A 20,690-nucleotide genomic window follows, 5' to 3' on the forward strand; every position below is an offset into this window, starting at 1 on the left:
ACATGCCGGAGACTCTGATCGATTGCCGGTTGCGCACCACAAGCACTCAAGACGACGGTCCGACAACTTTGACGACGTAGCAGATTCCCCCCACCATGGTATGAAAACATCGCACACAGGTTTAGGTGCACAACAACTAGAGACGATAGCCAGGAAGCACCATACCCACCCAGAACCCCCGCCAGCAAACGATTAAGGGAACAGACAGGAAACGAGACAGACAGCAATAAGGACACCAAACGTATAAGTTAAATCTCATAATCACTCGCAAGAAATTGCTCCAGTGGACAAAACTTGGGCGGCACTTCCCGCTTATCAAACCACAAGATGAAAAGTACGATTGGTGAGGGAGTAGACGTCATACATTAAACGCTGGCTCGCTTCCAGGCTCTGTGTGTGCTGCTTGGTGCGAAACAAGGGCTCCTCCGTTTCAATCTTGTCACTTCGAAGCTGGCGCTGCAAACGTTTTAAAACGGAGGGTCTTGTCGCGAGATACACTTTGAAGAGTCAACATCAAAAGCCCACGTTAGCTCCTTCAAAGCGATCAAGCTAGTGAATTTCAGTTACGAACCTGCCATATCCTCGTACTCCTTGCGGGAAAAGGTGATCAAGCTGTGCATTCCTAGATTTTCGAGCAAGGAAACTCCCACACGACTAGTCAATTCAGTACCAGTAACAATATCAGAATGAGTGGTCGTCATGCCACATCACGGAGAAAGGAAAGCAAAATACCTTGCAAAAGAGTCACCTGCTAGTGTGAGAACTGGAAGTCCTGCAAAAAGTGCATCGGTTGCTGTCGAATGTGCACCATACTGCAGCGCCAGCAGTTTAGCACCCTGTTAGGTGAGTAGCTAAAGCTGCCAAAATAATGCGTCCAACTTACAATAAACGTGTCAAGGAAGAGCCCTCCGAGGCGGTGACGCTGGAGGTGCTGAGCTTTTGGAATCCTGTATACATAGTGAACGCTCAGAACACGATCGCAGCAAGTATTATTACTCTCATCGGACATACCTTTCGACAAACTGGATTCTTCTCCTTGAGATGCCCTGTGCGAGTGCCTCTCCCCATAAGTTTTTCTTGATCTCGCGGCTTGTGACAGATTCATCAGCACCTTTGCCCGGGATATGTCTCCCTGGGTCTAGCAACAGTAGCGAGCTTTGAGGTACACGCCGTAGAATGGCTATCCACGTGCTGAAAGCTGAAACCTCCAGTTTGTCGATCTTGTTGAAATTCACAAACACGAAACCAGTCTTTTTTACGAGCTCTTTTTCGCGTTGACCAATTTTCCATAAATCCGCACGACGAGAAATGTTTTCAGACGACGCGAGAACCTGCTCGTAGTAGTTTACTTGATACGCGTTTGGTAAAACTACAAGCTTCTCGGTGAATGCTGAGAACATCTCTGCGGGGGGTGCCACGTATTTGTCAACAATCACATAGTCCACAAAGGGTGCGCCGGAGGATCCCGGAAACACGAGATAGTTTACCACAATCGGTGCAGGTCGGGCAGCTACAATCTGCATCCGACCCCCGCGGGTGTGGCCTTGAGCATCCATCACAATATGAACCTGCTGGTTACGAATCTGCTGAGCACTCTCTTCAAAGGATGCAGCCGACAAATCCACAAATTTATCCACACTCTCAACGACTCGTCGGCGGTACGTGCTGCTGTCATCTCGCCCGTATCCAAAGGCGATAATCTTCATCGAGCTTCGATCCGCTTTCACGAATAACCCCTCCATTAAATGCGTTGTGGGATGATCTGCGTAGTCGTAGGATAGATACCCAATATTTAGTCTGTGTGTCTCGCGTGCTTTTATCTGTGACGTAAACCTTTCGTTCCGGCTGTCGACAACGTTGCGTCTGTACTTGGTTGAGTACTGCACAGCTAACGTTTTCCTTTCTTGCGGCGATAAAGCGTGCAGCAAGGAGTCGAAGGGTGTAAAAGGGTGCACAGTGCCCTCTTTTACCTGCATGTTGGTGACCATATTCCAGAGAGAATCAAATTCATCCTCCGAATTAGCCCACACGCAAGCGCTCAGCTTGGCCCGAACCTTGTGAACCATGAGATGCATACGTGACGTCTGTGCCGTAAACGCGTCTGGGAAAACCATGTCTGGAGAAGTAGAAATTGCTTCAAGCGCACGCTCATACCAGCTCAAAGCGTTCACAATGTCTCGTGAAACCTCGTAGGCTGCGCCAACGTTGCCCATGGCCATAACCTTGACGTTTACTGGGGCCGACGGCAAGTTGATGACATACTGCAGTGACAAGTTGGTATCGAAAGCTATGCTGCTAAATATCAATCAAGAAAAGCGTACCAGATATTGAGGGATCGACTCGTTCACATCGCCGAACTGGTGGTGAAGCGCTGCGATGTTAACCCTCGCTTGAGCCTGTGCTGGGTCAATCGCCAGAGCTTGATTGTACGCATCAGCTGCCTCTAAAATCTGCATTCACCGTACAATAACCAATTAGTCCCTTTATTCCTCGTACAATATCCAACGCGACGTCCTCGCCTTGCCAAGTTTTTCCAGCGTAACCCCAAAGTCAAAGTAAAAAGCCGCCGAGCGCCCTCTCTCGCTCACGTGATGGAAAAGTTTCTCCGCCGTGGCATGGTCTCCTCCGTGATGGTATACCAACGCAAACAGGTGCGTTAGATCGTCCACCTGCTCGACATCCGTCGGGTCGATCTCTCGCTCTGCAGCACGGAGATATTCCAGCGCTTTGGGGAAGTCCTTCTTGTCCGAGTACACTGCGCCAATGCGTTGCAGCAGCTCATGGTCGTGAGGATCTTGGGCCAAGACGCCGTGCAGGATCTCCAATGCAGGATCGAAATCCTTCCGTTCCCGGTAAATCGACGCGATGCCCAGCTGAACACGTCGATCTCCAGGCTGCAGCGTCTCGATCTGCTGTAAGATGGCCATGGCCGAGTCCAAGTCATCGGTTTGCCATAGTTTGTCCGCGGATTGCCACAACTCGTCAATACTCAATGCAGTCACGTAGACGAAGGGCCTCAAGCCCAAGAGGACAAGCGCAGTGAGGATTGACACGAAGGTGGGGCGGTACATGGTATCTTGAGCTTTTGACACAGATCTTCTATGTCCCTATTTAAGTGATAACGTAGTTTTAGTATGCTGTTGACCCTTTTTATTACGGGACGAAAGCTATGCTCGCGAACCGACACGCAGATTCACGATGGTGCAGGAGAATGCCAAGTTGGACGCGACATCACTGGCTGAGGTCTTGCAGCGCGTGAATGAAGACCCAAAGGTGGCAACCTTGGATTTGCGTCGCTCTGGAGTGACGCCCAGTCTGGCGGTGCAGCTCGCAGACTTCCTGGAGACCAACTCGACCGTCACCCACTTGGATTTGACCGGGAACCGACTGGGTGAGCATGGCGCCGCTTGTCTAGCGACGTCTCTCACGAAGAACAATGCAGTCAACAAGTTGGTGTTGGCGGACTGCGAGTTGACGAGCGAGGCGTTGACGGAGTGGGTCGCCTTCTTCCGAGCTGGCACCAACTCGACGCTGCGCCACCTCAGTCTGGCAGACAACCAGATTGACGACGACGGAGCGGAGGCTCTCGGTGCAATGCTACAAGCTGCCAAGACACGAGATTTGCACGTCGACCTGAGAGGCAACGATCTCTCGGCTGAGGGGCTAAAGGTGTTGGCTGGCGCCATGAAGGACTCGAGTGTCGCTGCTGTTCAAGTGGCGAACAATCAGGACGACGATGACCCAACGGCAATGCTGTATCGGACGAGAATGGAGTTCTATCTACGCAGGAACAGAGCTGCGATAGAACGCGAGGTACTTCGCGAGGTTATCGTGCAGGTCAAGTTGTCGTCGCTGTCTCTCGAGGTTTGCCATCTCAAACACATCGTGCTGACCATTGCTGAAGCAGATTCTCTCGGCGCTGCGCTGCGTAGCAGCCATTCGGTGACGGAGTTGAGACTTGAGGACAATGCACTACCGGAAGAAGGCACGCGGCGTATATTACGTGGACTTCGCTCGAATCGTAGTGTGCGTACATTGTCTCTTGTGGACAACAACATCGGGGACGGTGGCTTTCGCGCGCTGAGTGAGCTGCTTCGGGTGCCTACGACAGCTCTAAAGACTGTTGACATTGCCAATCCAACCCAGCTAACCCCAGAGAGCGGTCTCGAAGGGATCAAACCACGTACAGGGAGCGCTTTGCATTACACGTTGGCCAACTACGCCCTGCTGACGTCCCTATCGCTTGCAAACTGTGGACTCGACGACATCAAGGTGGGTGTACTGGTCTCCGGTATCGCTTGGAGTGGACGAATCGAGGCTCTCGACCTGCAGCGCAACAGTTTCGGGAACCGTAGCATTCATGTGCACGTGCGCATGTTGCAGCGCTGTCTGCAGTTGTATCGACTGGATCTGGTACGCTTTTGATGCCCCCTGACTGATTTGTGTACCGCTTCATTGCTGATATTGTCTCTTTTCTCGTCCAGTCCGGCAACGATTTCACTCTCGATGGTCTGCTGCCATTGCTCCCAGCAATCGCGACTCACCCTCAGCTCCGAGTGTTGCTTTTAGGCCGCTTTGCTAGCTGTGGGCAGCACACAATGGAACAATTCATTGACCATGTGGAGCAAAGTCGAACACTCGTTCACGTGGAATTGATGACAGCACACCGCCGCTCCAGCACAAGCGATCGCGTGTCAAGTCTCAATGCTCGACTGCGTGCAGACCATGGCGATGACTACGAGCTAGAAAAAAAGCAGCGCAAACAGAAGCTGGAGGTGCATCGGACAGGGTGCCGTCGACGCGCTTTGGTGCATCAGCAGGCGAGAGCACTATTCACTCAAGCAACTTCAGAGAAACAAGCCAAGGGAATAACACCCAATCCCCACAAATAGCCACCCCGCTTCTGTTGGCGGATGCCACGCGCAAGAACAACTTCAACTCTTGCTGTGTCTTTAACATCCCTCTAGAAGTCAATAATCCAATATCTCCCCATCTTCAGTATCACTTTCCAAACTCTGATCTGACAGTATCTTTTCCCCTTCACTATGTTAAATCACTTCTATACAACACAACCTGTATATCCCGCTACATCGGAGACGCGCGTTTTACCTGGTCAGGATCTCTCTTGATGGGCACTCCCAAAGACCAAAAGCCCACTAGCCACATTGCAATTTGCATCTTGAAACCGAATCCCAAAACCTGCGGCCAGGATCGCTCCTCACTTCCCAACCACGTCAGACTCCAAGAGCTCCCGAGATCCCATGCTGTCCGCCGTGGGAAAAGCCGCAGCCTCGGCCCGCATGACCGTCAAGGCGGTGCGCGCCGCCAGCACGTTCCGCGTCGAGACGGACTCGATCGGTGAAGTGCAGGTAGACGACTCCAAGTACTGGGGCGCGCAGACGCAGCGCAGTCTCGAGAACTTCCCCATTGGCGGCGAGCGCGAGCGCATGCCGTTGCCCGTGATCAAGGCCTTTGGCGTGGTCAAGAAGTGCGCGGCCAGGTACAACCTGGAGCAGGGCAAGCTGGACGCTTCGGTGGCCGAGAAGATCATCGCGGCCGCCGACGACGTGATCGCCGGCCGACTGGACGACCACTTCCCGCTCGTCGTGTTCCAGACCGGCTCGGGCACGCAGTCCAACATGAACACGAACGAGGTCATCTCGAACCGCGCCATTGAGCTGGCGGGCGGCGTGCTGGGCAGCAAGGCGCCCGTGCACCCGAACGACCACGTCAACATGGGCCAGTCGTCCAACGACTCGTTCCCCACGGCCATGCACATCGCCGCCGTGCAGGAGATCCACCGTGTGCTGCTGCCAGGCCTGCACAAGCTGCACGCGGCGCTGGACGCCAAGGTGACGGAGTTCGACGACATTATCAAGATCGGCCGCACGCACACGCAGGACGCCACGCCGCTCACTCTGGGCCAGGAGTTCTCGGGCTACCGCGAGCAGATCGCGCTCTCTATCCAGCGCGTGGAGCGCGTGCTCCCCAACCTGTGCAAGCTTGCGCTGGGCGGCACGGCCGTCGGCACGGGCCTCAACACGTCCAAGGGCTACGACGCCGAGATCGCCAAGATCATCGCCGACGAGACCAAGCTGCCGTTCGTCACGGCGCCCAACAAGTTCGAGGCGCTGGCGGCCCACGACGCCGTCGTGGAGGCCAGCGGCGCCATGAACACCATCGCCTGCTCGCTCATGAAGATCGCCAACGACATCCGCTTCCTCGGCTCGGGCCCGCGCAGCGGCCTGGGTGAGCTCACGCTCCCCGCCAACGAACCCGGCTCGTCCATCATGCCGGGCAAGGTGAACCCCACGCAGTGCGAGGCCATCACCATGGTCTGCGCACAGGTCATGGGCAACCACGTCGCGGTGACGGTGGGCGGGTCCAACGGCCACTTCGAGCTCAACGTGTTCAAGCCCGTGATGATCAGCAACCTGCTGTCGTCGATCCGCCTCATTGGCGACAGCTGCGGCGCCTTCACGGACAACTGCGTGGTGGGCATCGAGGCCAACCGCGAGAAGATCGACCAGCTCATGAAGAACTCGCTCATGCTCGTGACGGCCCTCAACCCGCACATCGGCTACGACAAGGCCTCCAAGGTGGCCAAGACGGCGCACCAGGACGGCGCCACGCTGCGTGAGACCGTCATCAAGCTGGGTTACCTGACGGGCGACGAGTTCGACCGCTTCGTGCGCCCCGAGGACATGGTGGGCCCCAACTAAGTGGCACGTCAAGTCTTCTGTGCACTGCAGGCTCGTAGCAATGCAGTTGTGTAAAGAAAACAAAGAAAAACTACAACGGTCAAGTGCTCTCATTGCTCGAAAAAGCTACAAGACCGGTGGATCTGCCTCACAGTTCTGTCCGTTGGGCGTCGGGCGTGGCCACTGCAGTCGCCGTCGGCACTGACTGCGACGTCCTTCTGTTGTTGCTCTGCATCTCATAAATTGCTGCTTGGAAAGGCAAGTACAACGCGTTCTGCAGACACCAATGGCACATTTCAGACCTTCCTTCCTCAGCAGATCCCCCACCTTCATTGCCGCGCACCAATTGCCGCTCAGCTGTGCCCAATTCCTTCGAGAGCTCTACAGTTTGTCGATTGAGCTTGCCCAGCACCTGATTGAACTGCCACAAAACCCACAAAATGTGTCAACTGCAAATGCTGTAGCATAAATGGCGCCATTCCTACCTGCTGCATGGAGGTGGAGACGTTGGTCATGGCCTCCAGCAGGCGCAGCTCCTCTTCCGCCGCGTCCTCGCCCTCCATCCAGCGCTCGTCCATTAGAATAATTTAAAGCTGAACTTTTTCACAACAAAAAACTTATGCCATGTCACTGGCTGAAACCCTCTCTAAACAGATCGGAACCTAATCAGATAGGGAGAGAAGATCATTTCCCGACTGATCACCAAGAGCTCAATTGGCCCATCATGTGGATGCAGAAGTCCGTCGAGGGCTCCAGCTTCTCGTCCAGCGGCAACTTCCACGACCGCAACCGCTTCGGCGCGCCCTATGCGTCTGGCGGCTCCTACGGTGGCAGCTCGGTGGCTGTAGACGGCGCTGGCGACTGGAAGAGCAAGATCCTGGAGAGCGGCCAATGGTTGGGCGGGAAAGTCATCGAGTACGGAGGAAAGCTGGCGCGTGGGCCCACGAGCGACTCCATCCCGGACCACTACGCGCCGCAGATGCCGCGGAATGATGGTCGCGCCAATTGGATGGCGGATATCCGCAGCTCGTCGACTGGTGGCGGGGTCAGTGGCGGCTACAGCGGCAGTGGAGGCGGCTACCAGAACGACTTTGCCACGGAGAGACCCAAGGCCTATTCGGACTATGGCAACGGGTCCAAACCCTATGAGCCGAAGAGTGTGAGCTCGAACGATCATGGACATCATCATGCCAAGGGACGCCATGCCAAGAAGAAGCACGAGGAGAAGAAGAGCAAGAAGAGTAAGAAGAGCAGGAAGAAACAGCAGAGCGAAAGTGAGAGTGATAGTGAGTTGTCGATCTCCGAGTCTGAGACGGAGGACGAACGCAGCCACAAGAAGAGTAAGGCCAAGAAGCACAGCGGCTTCTACTCGGAGAGTGAGAGTGAGGAGGAGAGCAGGAAGAAGCCGTCGGCGGACTATGCGTTCTCGTTCGACCCGGCCAAGCTCCCGCCGCCACCTGCTGAGGAAGAGAAGGTGGTGAAGAAGTCCAAGGCGAAGAAGAGCAAGAAGGACAAATCTAGCAAGAAGTCGCGCGCGCGTCGGCAGTCGGTGGCGTCCACGGACGAGTCTGCGTCGGAGAAGGAGAGCACGAGGAAGGCCAAGAAACGCAGCAGCAAGAAGGCAGCAGCGAGTGTGGACTTGTTGGGTGTGGATTTGGATGCGCAGCCGGCCACTACTGGACTGCCTGCACAGGAAGTGCAGCCGTCCATCTTCGACGCGTCGCCAAGCCAGAACCCTCTGCAAGACCTTGCCGGCCTGAGTTTCGCTGCGGCGCCTGTCCAAGCTGCTGCTCCCACACAGCAGTCGATCTTTGATGGCAGCGCTCCGGCCACGACCTCGGACGAGACGCAGTCGCAACCCCAGCAAGCCGATGCGTTCCGCACCAACCTCCTGCCGGAGAACAACATCGTGGACTTGAGCTCTCTTGCGAGCGAGAAGAAGAAGAGTCTGTCGGCTAACCCGGCGGAGAAGCGGACCCTGAACGACCTGCAGAAGGCGCGGGGTGTCGACCAGTCCACGCCCGTGATGGCTATGCCGATGCAAGGCCAGCCGCAGATGCAGAACGTGTCTGGTGGCATGATGCAGCTGAGCATGAACATGCACCAGCCCCAACTCACGGACGGCTCGGCGGCCATGCAGCAGCAAATGTACCCGCAGATGCACATGCAGGGCATGAACCAGCCGCAGATGCAGCAAATGATGATGATGCAGCCGCAGATGAACATGATGGCGCAGCCTCAGATGATGAACATGCAGATGATGCAGCAGCAACAGCAGCAGTTCGCACAAGGCGGAGCAGCCACGGTGCCCACAGGCGCGCAGCAGAATTCGCAGGGCTCAGATCCCTACCGCCAGCTCCCGTAATGCGAACATGACGTGGACTTTAACCCCAGTAGGCCATAAATTGTTTTGATCTTTAGCTTTTCGAGTTGACCTTTGCTACTTACGTCTGCAATGCATTGATTGATTGTGGTATGTCTGGAGCGTTTCATGGTCCGAGCAAATTGCAGCAAGAACTCCACACAGTATCTCCAGGACTTCAGTATCTGCCGACGCCCCGAGGCGTTCAACAGGTGTCCTGGTTAACCTCTCGGCGCCGCTTTTCAGCAACAGCCAAGAACACCAAGAGCACTCTGAAGAACACTCCCCGGGAGCACTCTCCACCCCACCTGAAACCTCCGAAAGGAGGCACAAGAGGCTTCGAGTACGTGTCGGCCGCAATAAATACGTGGTGACCTAATCTACCCACGAATATTCACCTGATCTGCTCTTCTTCCGACTTGAGCAACTGAAACTGACACGACATCAACACCAGAATCCAAAGATACGCGAATGCCTCGTGGCCAGTCAATTTATCATATCTTAACTTGCGGTTATATATGTTATCACAGGTGAATACAACACATATTCACATGAACATTTACATAATATAACAGATTATCAACTGTCTTGATCCTGTTATAAATGTTTCAGATTCGAAAGGGGACCTAACGGAAATGGCTACATGTAGCGAGACTCACTTCAACATCCCCTCGAAGTTGTGCAGCAGCGTCTGTGTGTGCAGGAACGAGTTGTACAGCGCGCTTTCGTCGTCGGCTTCGACGCAGGCGACGTAGAGCTCGCGGAGGAAGGCGGCGTACTGCGCTTCGTCGGCTTTCTTGACCGTCTCGCCGATGAGTTTGGCCATGAACCTACGCAGCAAAGCGTCAGTGGCGTTGTCCCTCTCACGAACAAGCAATCGATCCATTCTCACACAGCAATTCGGGTATCGCACGATTGCAGGAACGGCGTCAAGGCTGGCAGACCTCCCGCCTTGGCCAGCAGCGTCGTTGTCTGAGAGCAGGTGAGAGAGAATGAGCGCGGTACAGGCTGCGATGTCTCCGACCAACGTTGCATCCACCCCACAGCAAACTCGGCGACATTCGAGTGGTAGATGAGTATCAGAGCTCTCGTGTAGCACTGTCAACACATGCAGGAAGAACGTGGTGTCCAGCTGCCGTAGAAGCGCTTTGTCCAGTGCTACGTCCCCGTTCAGTACTCGAGAGGCTAACGAGTCCGACCAGGCAACGCGGTCGTACGCTTCTTCGTGCTGATTGTTGACCAAGGAGGAGGATGCAATGTGGTCGCTTTGTTGCCTTCTTTTGTCGATGTAGGATAGTTCACACTGGCAAATGTCCAGGATGAGCAGCACTACAGGCACCAAAACTGCCGGATCGCTCTCCTTGTGGTCGAGCAACACGCCCAAGCACGTGTTGATTTCTTCAATTGTCGACGTTTCCGCTTTGCCTGACTGCACAAAGCAGCACAAACGTTTATCAGTCTACTGCATCAAACACCAACCCAACCCAGGGAGCCACACGCACACTCAGCTGCAGTTTTCGTCGCACAAAAAGCGCCAACACCCTCGCGAAGCATCCACGAAGTTCTGCAGGCTTTGTGGGGGACGCTAGGTCCCAAAACTCGGCTTGGGCAGCTAAGCTGATCTCTCCACCCTCGTCATAGCAGAAGGTTTCTTCGAGTTCCTCTCCAGCTGGGGTGCTGTTGCCCGGTTTTGGCCGAACTAAGAGAGCTTCAGACTGCTTACGAACAGATCCGACCGCGGTGGTAGCTCTGCTATCGTACGAGGAGAAGATGTCGTCATCGTGACCATAAGTTAGGAGTTCAGCCAGCCACCGCTCACCGCGAAAGCGCTCCACCACGCGGTTTGAGAGCAGTTGCTTCGACACTTGGGCGAGTAGTTCTTCCGACATGTTTGCATTGCCGTGGCTCTTGGCAGCTTTGATAGCTTTATCCAGGCTCGGGTTCACTCCAAAGTACGCGTCGATCTGGGTGAGCAGCCGGAACTGGTTAACGAACGCGTTCAGTTGTTTCTCCGAGACTAGCGAGCAGCTAGGCGCTAGTTGCTTCACGACTCGCGCGCTGGAGATGTAGGCGACAGCAGAGCCTGCCTCATCCCCACCGACGGGTCCTCCCAGTCAAGAAACGTACGCCATATTTGCTCGAGACCCGCTGTGCTGATACCTTCGCGGCTTCCCTGTGCGGCGAAGCTGTTCGCAGACTAAGTCCACGAGAACCATGCAGGCCAGGCGCTGCAGGCGAGCCACCGGGGAGTTGTAAAAGTGGTAAAGCAGCAGCTCCAAACTGACGTACTGCTCCACTGCTGCGACTGGCAGACCGCAGTTCCACACCGTGTGGTCCTTGGTCGGTTGCTGCCAGTCCGTCCCGACCGACTTCCCAGCAGGAGCGACTTTGAACGCGTACATTGTGGCGACGACAAGTTCCATCGCTTTCAGCTGAAGCCCAGCACCGGACAGTCCGCGGTTGCTGGCCTCAGCGACAAGAAACAGCAGCGTGTGTTCATCCAACGACCTCAGTCGTTCGGAAGAGAAGCCCCCGTTCGCCTTCTTGACAAAGAGCTCCAAGCAGCCCACAGCGAGTGCGACCCAGTCCTGGTCTTGAGAGTTGACTATCTGCTCGGCAGCCAGAGACGTCGTCGAGACCACCACCGCCTTGGCCAGCATCTCTCGAAGCACTTTGAACAGACTCACCTCCAGGTGCTGCGCTCTGGAGACCGACGCGTCTTCTGGACCCGATAGTAGCGCTGTAAGGGACGCAATGCTTGCTTTGAGGAACAAGGTAAACGCAAGCCGTCGCCACTCGGCAGAGGGGCGAACTGCCACCTCCAACAGCTTCACGCGCACTCCAGCAGCGTCGAGGTCTCCACGGGCGCTACTCAAGCACGCGTGGGTCAGCGTCCTCACCGCAGCTTGAGTGAGTAAACTTACATACTCCTGTTCACGTAGAGAGAGTGTTGCCCGTGTGTACAGATCATGAAGCTCGCGCAAAACCTCTTCCAGCTCGTCCCAGCTCGGGTACTGCAGTGGCTGGTTATTCCGAGGCGGTGGCGTCGTTGGTGACAACTTGTTCGTCTGAGGGTGGAGAGCTTCCTCCGTAGCTGCCAGTTCGCGTGCGAACCCATGAAAGTTGGTCACAGCCAGCGTTTGAAACTCGCTCCCTTTGCCGGATTGAGAAGCTGCTTGGGGAAATCGGTCGGTGCGTCCATTGCAACGTCGAAAGAGGCGAAGCAGCAGCTCGTCCGAGTCTTCTTCACGCAGCACCATGCTCGGTTCTTGAAGAGGCGGCGAGTAAAGCACCAGAAACGAGTGTCCTTTCACAATCGGAGGCGACACTGTAGCAACGCCTCCCAATGCAATGGACGCCGACACCAACGCAGTCAGTTCCGCTCGCGAGTGCGATGCACTGACAGACGAAGACGTGGCGCCACTGCCGGGCTCGAAGCCCCACGTCGTGTTTGTACGATCCGCTTTGCAGTTTGTGAGCGCTCTACCTCTTCTCCTTGAATTCATTCGTTTGCTCTTGTACAGCGACTCCGACGAGAAGAGGATGACAGTGTGCCGTGGATTGTCGAGCTGGTCTTCTTACTATTCAACGCGCAGGTAGGTCGTTGGCGTCTAGACTTTTTCAGGTTTGAGAAAGTGAAGTTGACTATCTGCTAGGGTGACATTTTGCAAGTTGTGCGCGGGGCCAATACACCCGACACGCCGCTACAGGGCCATCAGAGCTTGGGCAGTCAGAGCGTCGCGTACTTTGGCGTGGACAATTTCCGAGCGACTAGAGCCAAGTCGAAGGAAGCGGACGAGCGCGAGGTGGTGCGCTTCTCCATGGCCAAGTTGCACCCGTTCGTGGAAGTCGTGGGCTGCCTGGTCACCTACGCAGAGGACGAGATCGCGCGCTCGCCGCAGCTCAACGCCTTCTCGCTCACTTGCGACCTGCACGCGGTGGACAGCGCGCAAGCGGAAGCAGACGCGCAAGCGCTCGCAGCAGGAGGCAAGAGGTTTGTCTTCAATGCCGGCGAACGAACTCGTCTCCTAGGGATCACGCACGACCCCAAGACGCTGCGGAGGAGTAACGGCAAGCAGCCCAACGTGGTGCTGCTCTGCAAGATGTTCCGGCGGCATGGCACGCACTACGACTGGGCCTTCCACGCTGCAGTCGACGGCCGCAGGAATGTCCTTGTACGAAGCGCGGTGACCGCCTCTCTGGTCGAAGCGATGCAAGTCTTCCTCTTGGACATTATGCCGGACATCGAGATCCCAAACCGCAAGCCGCTGTCGAGTGTTGCTGCGATCTGTGCGGCTCTCAGCTGCACCGACTTCCTCGGTATTGAACGCTACTTTCCCGACGAAGGACTGCCCAAAGTTCACTTTGCGAGGCTGCTGCTCTGGGAATTAATGCGTACGCGACCGGGGCTAATGCAGCATCTCGGTCGTGCTACAGCCCTGGTTGGCCTGCTATTCGAGATGTTTGAGCAAATTGACATCAACGGGGACGCTGTGGTGGACTGGGAGGAGTTCGCTTCCTTCTGCGTTGCATTGGGGCTGATAGCCACGCGAGTACCGCACGAGAACGACCACGACCAGGAGCAACCGCACGGAGATCCTCAAGACGCTCCTCCGCGAAATCTCGTGGTTTATCGTCAAGAACCTCTGAGTAGCAGCACTGCAACACGGTACGTGCGTTGCTTCACAAGACGGTATATTATGTTTTACTCACTGCTCCCACAGGACGTTTCCGTACCAGGTGAGCAAGCTCAAGACCTTCTCGCAGCTAAAGCGTATTGCAGTGATCGAGCACAAGTCTTCGCGAATACTGGTACGTGATATTTAACCAAAGAATGATTTCGTGTCAACTTACAATTTCATGTTTGTGTGGATACTTTGTGGGGGAATAACGACGTAGATGTTCGATCTCGACATGAACTTCCTCCACGAGCTCAACTGCAGTGAAAAACTGGCAGCGGAGAAGAAGGCGGGGGATAAACAGCAAGACGTTCTGGACGCGCTTGAAGTGTTGGACGCAGAGCACGTGCCATCTCGAAACGCGCTGGCCGTGGCGAGTAGCGACCTGTGTATTTCGCTGTGGTCCATCATCGACGCCACCGTCGGCTCGTACGTCTTCAACGGGAAGCTCGCTGGACGCTTCCCGGCGCTCTTTGTGCAGTGGTGTCCTCCACCGCTCAAGAGGTTGTTCGTCGCTGGGGGTGCCACGGAGCAGGTGCAGCTTTGGGACCTTGAGGTGCCAATGCACGCGGGTGCGGCCCTGCCACCTCCGCCGATGCTGCTCCCACGCCACCACACGGAGCGTCTAGCAGCCTGTTTAGATCTACCAGACACTCCCTACGTCGCGACGGCATCGTTCGACCACACGATTACTATCTGGGAGACGGTGGCAGGCGCGAATGCCGCGGTGGGGGGACCGTCGGCAGTGTTGACAGTCTCGTTCGTCCTTCGAGGCCACCAGCAGGCTGTCCTGACGCTGGACTCTGCGCACACGCTGCTGCTAAGCTCCGGCTTCGAGTATCAAGCCTACTGCTGGGGAATTCCAGGCAGAACCCTCAAGACCAAGCTGGGAGGCCACCACCACTGCCTCATGGGGGCCAAGTTCGTCTCGACCTCTGCGACTGGGCCCTGTCTGGCGGTGACAGGCGACCAAAGTGGCCATTTCAAGCTTTGGGACATCACGCGCTGCGCCAAGGGCTTCAGTGGGAACCACCTAGCGCTCATGCTGCAGACGTTTGAGCTGCACACTCCAAACCTCTGTCGCTTCCGGACATTTATGACCTCGTCAAGTGGCGCCGGAGGGCTCGCCGCTGAGAAACACCCAGAGCCAGCTGCGAACGCACTGCGAGAGAGTCCTGCGTGCGATATCATCACGGGAAACCTGCGGCTGTACCGCTTCAGCGCCTTCGTGCAGTCCGCTGGAGCACAAGACGACGCAGCCGTAGACGACTCGCCCGGGATGTCCCTCACCCGCTGCGTCGTCTTCAATTCCGTGGCCAACACGTTCGTCGGCGTCGTGGAGAACCGCGTCACTGTGTGGAATGCCAACTCGGGCGCGAAGATCGAGGAGCCGATTTCCGTCCGAGACGCGGAAGTCTGCGCCATCGCCTTCGACAGCCCTCGAGAGCGGAAGCTCTTCATCGCGACCAATGTACGTACGCCGCGCAGTGGGTTCCACAGCGCTGTACTCACTGCTTGCAACCAGGACGGAGCGATTCGGCTGTACAACCCCGTGACGGGAGCCTTGCTATACGTACGTCCGCCCACGTCTCGAGTGCTCTCGCTCGATCCTCATCTTTTGTTGCTGGTCTGTCAGAAAACGGTGGTGCACGAGGGTACTATCACGTCGCTCGTCTTCTGCTCTCATGCTGATGTAAGCTCTGCGTTGGCATGTCAAGCCACAACTGCTAACGTTTCCTTGTTAGTGTTTGGTGTCAACGGGGGACGACCGCATGGTTTGTGTCTTGGACGCTCCGCCGGGGAAAACGGAGCTGGAAGTGCTGCACTGTGTGGAAAAGGCTCACAAGTCCAGCATCACGTGCTGCGCGTGCTCCCCGCCAAGTGACACGGCGACGCCGAGGTTTGTTGCGACGGCGGACGATGCTGGCGGGGTGCAAGTCTACCACCTCCGACGTATCACGCTGCTCTTTCGCTGTGCTGGCGCGCACACGCGTGAGGTCCGCGCGTTGCATTTCCCCGCCCACTCGGGGCTGCTGGTCTCGGGCGACGTGACTGGGGTCGTCTTCGTTTGGCCCACAAGCGGCGTTCGCACCAGCATCGCACAGCCTCTCATGCGCCTTGTTCTGCAAGAATCAGCACCCTCGAGAGCTGTGCCAAGCACGCCGGACTTCGAAGGAGTGGCCTCCATCTTCTCCACCAGTTCACACTCCTCTGCACACCCATCGATGGTCTACGTGGGCGTTGAAGCCGGCCAGGTTTTCGCTTGGGACCTGCAGAGTCTTACAGGCAAAGTTCAGCCTCAAAGCCCCGCACGACGCTCAGCGATTCCCCGACGTCGCTCTGCTGACGCGAATGGTAACATCCAAACGGTTGGGAACGGAGCTACGAGTCGACAGGTACCGAGGGATGAAGCAGCAGGACTCCCCACTGCGTTCCCGACGACGTCCTGGATGGCGCATCAGGCCGGCGTGATGTCTCTCCAGAGCGTAGCGTGGCCAGGTGAACTGCTCTCGCTAGGCGCTGATGGCGTGGTCAAGATCTGGGACAGCTCAGCAACTTGCATCGGGCGCATAGTGACAGTCGGAGAGCAGACGTCCGCAGCAGCATCGGCGTGGAAGTTTGTCCGGCGCGACCAGCCCGTCGGAGCCGACGCAAAGGCCCTCTTCGAACGGATCGCTCGCGAGGTCATCGCTAAGCACCAGCGTCGACTCAAAAAGGAACGCAGTCGGCAGCAGCAAGTAGCTCCTGACAGGCCGCCTGCTCCTCCGTCGGCATTAACTGAGCTCGAGGCGCCCTCAACGATGCCGCAGCCTTCTCCTGGTTCGCTCTTCCCCGATGCTTCTACCGCGGTGACCAACGCGGCAACCGCTTTGTTGCTGCAAGTCCCTTTCTCGGTGACTTCAGTCATGTCGGGAATCCAGCAAAAGCTCTTCGGGCCCGAGGAAGCTCAGCATCTTCGCGCAATCGCCAAGAACTCGACCGGGTTACTAGCCGACGTCGCCGACAAGAAGAAGCGCGTGGCAGCTCTCGCGCCTTTGTTCTCGACGCCGGAAGAAATGGGTCGCGCACGGGCCAAAGCGAAGGCGAAAGCTCGCGCGACGATGAGTGGCGGGCCGCAGACGCTGGACCTGGCCTCCGCGGGGTCCCGAACGTTTACCAACTACCCTCTGGAGCTCGAACGACGCGCTGCCTCCAACGCCAAAGCGTCGATTGGCGCCTTGCGAGCGTTCGACGTCGAGCCTTCGCCGTTCTTGCGCGAGAAGTTGCAGGCCGCGGCTTCTCCGGTCGCCAAAGCTGTCAAGTCCACACCAAAGAGGCGATTGCGACGGCCACCGAAGGGCTTGGACATCCAAATGAGCGCGAGCGTCGTAGTGCTGGCTCGCAATGTGTCGCTGCCGAAGCTCACGCCGTCGTCATCGGGACCAGAACCCGATGAGCTGCCACGCAGCCCCGAAACGTTGAGCTCCAGCGTGTCGGCTCCAGCACTTCCATCCGCAGCTCCCAGTCCTGAGAACCTGCGACGCAACAGTAACATCGAGCGCAAGCTCAAGTTGTGCCAGAAGATCGTCGCCAACGTTTGTCTGATGACTTCCAAGCCCAAAGTGGCGAAAGAGCAGACGGACAAGCACCCGCCCGATTCCCCACCTGCAACGCTGCGTCGGAAGGCGTCGACGCTGTCGCTAGTCCCGGGAAAGAACCCGTTCGGCCCTCACTACACTGTCAAGCAGGTCGAGCAGCTCGCGATCGGCCTTGCGCGACTTGATGAAGATGGCTCAGGCGATCTGGACCAGCACGAGTGGACGCAGTTGGTCATGTTCTGCGGCCTCGAGGGCTCGAGCTCGAAGAACAGCGCGACCAGCGTCGAGAACCTCTTCCACTCCATCGACCGCGACTCGAACGGCACCATCAGTCTGCGCGAGCTGCTTCCTACGCTGGTAAGTTGACAAAGGTTGGCTCTGTTTTCGTTTAGTGCTAACCTCGTCCTGTGGAAGTTCCGGCAAGCTTCCCCGGAGCAGCTGCAGCAGATGCGTATACTTATCCAGACACGCATGAAGGTGGTGCGAGGGTCCAGTACTCGAACTAGTATCAGCTCCGCTACCGACAGCTCCTCCGGTATGTAGCCCCTTACTCCTTCATAGCAGTGGAAGCGGCGATACAATCCGGAGACTCGGCCACCAAAGTACCGATAGGAACGCGGTGAAGTTGCCCAGCTGGATCGTGGACCAGCACCGGCACGTCCACGAACCCAAACTCGAAGAAATAGGCTCGCGCACGTGCGAATGGGGCGTGCAAAATGCCGAACTGGTCCACTTGCAGCAAGAACTGGGGCTGCACGTCCTGCTGCTTCTCCTCGACGAACGGAATGAGCTTGGACACGGCGTCCAGCGAGCTGCCGAACTCGAGCGTCTTGTGCTGCCACGCGACTTTCACTTGTCCGTCCGAGAAGCGGGTGCCTGCCGCGTACCTCAGCGGGAACAGGTCGTCTCTCGCGTCTCGCTGCGTTGCCGTCAGAGCTTCCAGGTACACGCGCTGCTCGTCTGCAGTCATCTGGGAGCGCTGCAACTCGATGAACGATTGGCCGTCACGTGCCAATTGCGCGCAGAAGTGGCGTGCAAACGGCAACACTTGAGCTCTCGGCAGTTGGTTGTACAGCGACGGGAACGGATAGAGCTCGGCCAGCGTGGTGACACACGGGCGGCAGTTGCTGGCTCTGGACACGAACGGCGTGTCCGGGGCCACGAGCGGGCTGGAGAGCAGGAACTCTCTGCACAGCGTCCCGGGCGTCAGACACTGGGGCGAGTCCGACACGAGGTAAACCGCGCGAACGCGACGCACAGGCAGCAGCTGCAGCTGCGCCATGGCCGCGCGTTCGGCGCAGGTGGCGCCTCCGATGTTGGCGCACTCGGCGTTGGCGCCGATCACGAACTTGTCGCTCGTGCGGCCGTCCAGATCTTCGTACGCGACGAGCGCCAGCACGCGAAAGCCCGAGAGCTGCGGCAGTCGCGCGAAGTGGCCGTCGCGTCGCGCTTCCAGCAGAGACAGGAGCTGCTCGTCTTCGGGCGTGAGGACGGCCGCGCGCATTGGCATTCCGACGGCTGGGGGACGTTGAGCGGTCGGGTTGGATCCGAAATGGGAGTGACTGCCTGGATCGGGCCTGGAGGAAGATACGTTTGTGCAAATGAGCGAGTGGCTAGTTCATTTCTGCGTAAAAGTGTCGGAGCAGACTGCTGCGGGTGGAGTCGAGAAACCGAGCGACGCTCGTTTGGCTGTCGGCAGGCTCGGGGCTTGAGCTGGAGGCAGCCAGCGCTACCGCGACCGCATTCTCCCCGTCCAGCATCGTCACGTGCAAATCGCCCATGCAATTTGTGAGGAAGAAGGCCGCTGTGAATTGCAGCCGCAACACGATGATTCGCAGCGGAGATTGCGCGTCCAACTGCTCTTGCAGCATGAAAAACGTTTGCGCGAAATCCACAGCATCGTATTCGAACACTGTAGAAACGTTAGGCGATTGTCAACACGCAGAGGTGCAAAACGTGAGGACTTACCTATAACGCGTTGGCGCAATTCGGCAACGAACTCTTTGCGTCTTCTCCACTGCTGCAAGAACATCTGCGCAAAAACACACACAAACGTTAGCGCAAATACCGCAAACCCCGCGAAACATTTGCGTACCTTTTTGCACGAAGACATCAGCTCCACCGAAGATTGCGCTTTGCTGGACGGCGGAATTTGCGTCACTTGACTTGACAGCTCCATTCCAGTCGGCCACTCGATGAGAAGCGGCCAACCGCCGTCCGATTTGCACTCTTCCTCATCGTTCATCGGGTACCCGATAAAGATCGTCAGTCTATCGGTCGAGTTCGAGAAGTTCGGGCCGTTGAACCCATTTGGGGTGAACACCGATTGCGGGTCCTCATACTGCACTAATATCTTGGGATCCCACTGCGCTTCCTCTCCAAGAAGCGGGAGTGCAAATAACACATTTCTGCCTCCATTGGCACTGTGCAACACCAGCACCTCCAGGCCATGATGGTGTTGCAACATGTCGTACTCGAATTTCGCTCGTTGCGACGCATTCTGCAAAGCCTGTAAGCGCAAATAGCGTCAGAAAAAGGTTAGCAGAGCAAATTTGCAGTGCAATTTCTCACTTGGACTTGCACTTGGCGAAACGCCTCGACAGCTTGCTGCACCACAGCTTCCAGCGCAATTGTCAATTCGTCGCCACTCAACGCCGGCAGCTCATCCCCCCGAGTCGCTACACCCACGTTCAGCGTCACAACTTGGTGCAGCTGCGTCATTGCACCTCCGAGCGCAACATCCTCCCCGCTCTTTTGCAGATACACACTCGAGCTCCTAACTACAAGAGAAACAAGCGCAAACATTAAAAAAAACTGCAAATTGCAACATGTATTGTGCTAATCCTCGCTGTTGCAGTTGCACCTTGGCGAAAGCAGGTGCTTCCGCTGGCCCACATGTCCACGCGCACTGCCAGCCACGCGTTGCGCGCATACAGCGCCTCCACGTAGCCCGCGAACAGCATTGGCGCGTTGCGCGAATCCGCAGCGGCATTTGCACCACCCGTGCGAATCGTGTCCTTTGCGCTTGGCGTCACGAACTCGGCGACGCGCACCTGACGCCCACAACGCCTCGCCAATTCGCGCTCCATTTTGAGCAGGCTGTGATTAGCACCCCTAGTCGCACTTGGCGTTTGTATGGCGGATAATCGCTTTAGACGGGGGAAGCCCTGCTAGAACTGTAATTATTATGGTGCGTGGAGGGGGGGAAGGGGGAGGAAAAGGAAGGAAGAAAACGCGACTGAGTGACCGCAAGCCAAGCCAGCGGACGGCCAGCAGCTCGCAGTCGCCAAGGAGCCCCCCGCGCAGTCTCCGCACCACTCGCCCTCGCAGCGTACGTGTCCTACGCGTCTTCCTGGCTCAAGAGTCGGAG

General features: G+C 56.9%; 9 protein-coding genes across 10 annotated transcripts; 4 read left to right on the forward strand and 5 right to left on the reverse strand.

Moving 5' to 3' along the window:
• Nucleotides 1–315: 315 nt before the first annotated feature.
• Nucleotides 316–3,071, reverse strand: KRP23_11368 (putative UDP-N-acetylglucosamine--peptide N-acetylglucosaminyltransferase SEC; the record flags this gene model as incomplete). Its single annotated transcript, XM_067881912.1, has 7 exons — nucleotides 316–497; nucleotides 572–654; nucleotides 733–812; nucleotides 884–947; nucleotides 1,012–2,261; nucleotides 2,322–2,450; nucleotides 2,520–3,071. 7 exons carry the CDS (start codon nucleotides 3,069–3,071, stop codon nucleotides 316–318), a joined length of 2,340 nt encoding a protein of 779 aa, XP_067740203.1.
• Nucleotides 3,072–3,198: 127 nt separating this feature from the next.
• KRP23_11369 (Protein NLRC3) lies at nucleotides 3,199–4,892 on the forward strand (the record flags this gene model as incomplete). Its single annotated transcript, XM_067881913.1, has 2 exons — nucleotides 3,199–4,413; nucleotides 4,485–4,892. 2 exons carry the CDS (start codon nucleotides 3,199–3,201, stop codon nucleotides 4,890–4,892), a joined length of 1,623 nt encoding a protein of 540 aa, XP_067740204.1.
• A 369-nt stretch (nucleotides 4,893–5,261) lies between these two features.
• On the forward strand, nucleotides 5,262–6,722 carry KRP23_11370 (Fumarate hydratase, mitochondrial; the record flags this gene model as incomplete). The annotated part of the gene is made up of 1 exon (XM_067881914.1): nucleotides 5,262–6,722. One exon carries the CDS (start codon nucleotides 5,262–5,264, stop codon nucleotides 6,720–6,722), a length of 1,461 nt encoding a protein of 486 aa, XP_067740205.1.
• Nucleotides 6,723–6,849: 127 nt separating this feature from the next.
• Nucleotides 6,850–7,279, reverse strand: KRP23_11371 (uncharacterized protein; the record flags this gene model as incomplete). The annotated part of the gene is made up of 3 exons (XM_067881915.1): nucleotides 6,850–6,975; nucleotides 7,045–7,122; nucleotides 7,187–7,279. 3 exons carry the CDS (start codon nucleotides 7,277–7,279, stop codon nucleotides 6,850–6,852), a joined length of 297 nt encoding a protein of 98 aa, XP_067740206.1.
• A 146-nt stretch (nucleotides 7,280–7,425) lies between these two features.
• On the forward strand, nucleotides 7,426–9,066 carry KRP23_11372 (uncharacterized protein; the record flags this gene model as incomplete). Its single annotated transcript, XM_067881916.1, has 1 exon — nucleotides 7,426–9,066. The coding sequence occupies one exon, from the start codon at nucleotides 7,426–7,428 to the stop codon at nucleotides 9,064–9,066; it is 1,641 nt and encodes a 546-aa protein (XP_067740207.1).
• Nucleotides 9,067–9,718: 652 nt separating this feature from the next.
• KRP23_11373 (uncharacterized protein) lies at nucleotides 9,719–12,323 on the reverse strand (the record flags this gene model as incomplete). Its single annotated transcript, XM_067881917.1, has 5 exons — nucleotides 9,719–9,893; nucleotides 9,956–10,035; nucleotides 10,115–10,492; nucleotides 10,566–11,121; nucleotides 11,191–12,323. The coding sequence occupies 5 exons, from the start codon at nucleotides 12,321–12,323 to the stop codon at nucleotides 9,719–9,721; spliced, it is 2,322 nt and encodes a 773-aa protein (XP_067740208.1).
• Nucleotides 12,324–12,414: 91 nt separating this feature from the next.
• On the forward strand, nucleotides 12,415–17,863 carry KRP23_11374 (uncharacterized protein; the record flags this gene model as incomplete). Of its 2 annotated transcripts, XM_067881918.1 has the most annotated exons (8): nucleotides 12,415–12,516; nucleotides 12,588–12,659; nucleotides 12,720–13,732; nucleotides 13,788–13,875; nucleotides 13,963–15,315; nucleotides 15,379–15,435; nucleotides 15,488–17,677; nucleotides 17,735–17,863. In XM_067881918.1, the coding sequence occupies 8 exons, from the start codon at nucleotides 12,415–12,417 to the stop codon at nucleotides 17,861–17,863; spliced, it is 5,004 nt and encodes a 1,667-aa protein (XP_067740209.1). The 2 variants fall into 2 exon arrangements, with proteins under 2 accessions (XP_067740209.1, XP_067740210.1); XM_067881919.1 differs by lacking the exons at nucleotides 12,415–12,516; nucleotides 12,588–12,659; nucleotides 12,720–13,732; ... (1 more) ...; nucleotides 13,963–15,315; nucleotides 15,379–15,435 and having other exon boundaries at nucleotides 15,968–17,677.
• Nucleotides 17,864–17,867: 4 nt separating this feature from the next.
• On the reverse strand, nucleotides 17,868–18,830 carry KRP23_11375 (uncharacterized protein; the record flags this gene model as incomplete). The annotated part of the gene is made up of 1 exon (XM_067881920.1): nucleotides 17,868–18,830. The coding sequence occupies one exon, from the start codon at nucleotides 18,828–18,830 to the stop codon at nucleotides 17,868–17,870; it is 963 nt and encodes a 320-aa protein (XP_067740211.1).
• Nucleotides 18,831–18,933: 103 nt separating this feature from the next.
• KRP23_11376 (uncharacterized protein) lies at nucleotides 18,934–20,409 on the reverse strand (the record flags this gene model as incomplete). The annotated part of the gene is made up of 5 exons (XM_067881921.1): nucleotides 18,934–19,232; nucleotides 19,289–19,352; nucleotides 19,416–19,829; nucleotides 19,892–20,100; nucleotides 20,184–20,409. 5 exons carry the CDS (start codon nucleotides 20,407–20,409, stop codon nucleotides 18,934–18,936), a joined length of 1,212 nt encoding a protein of 403 aa, XP_067740212.1.
• Between the last annotated feature and the right edge of the window lie 281 nt (nucleotides 20,410–20,690).

This window comes from Phytophthora ramorum (assembly GCF_020800215.1).
Source record: "Phytophthora ramorum isolate Pr-102 chromosome Unknown Phyram_PR-102_s0012, whole genome shotgun sequence".
Classification (NCBI taxonomy): domain Eukaryota; phylum Oomycota; class Peronosporomycetes; order Peronosporales; family Peronosporaceae; genus Phytophthora; species Phytophthora ramorum.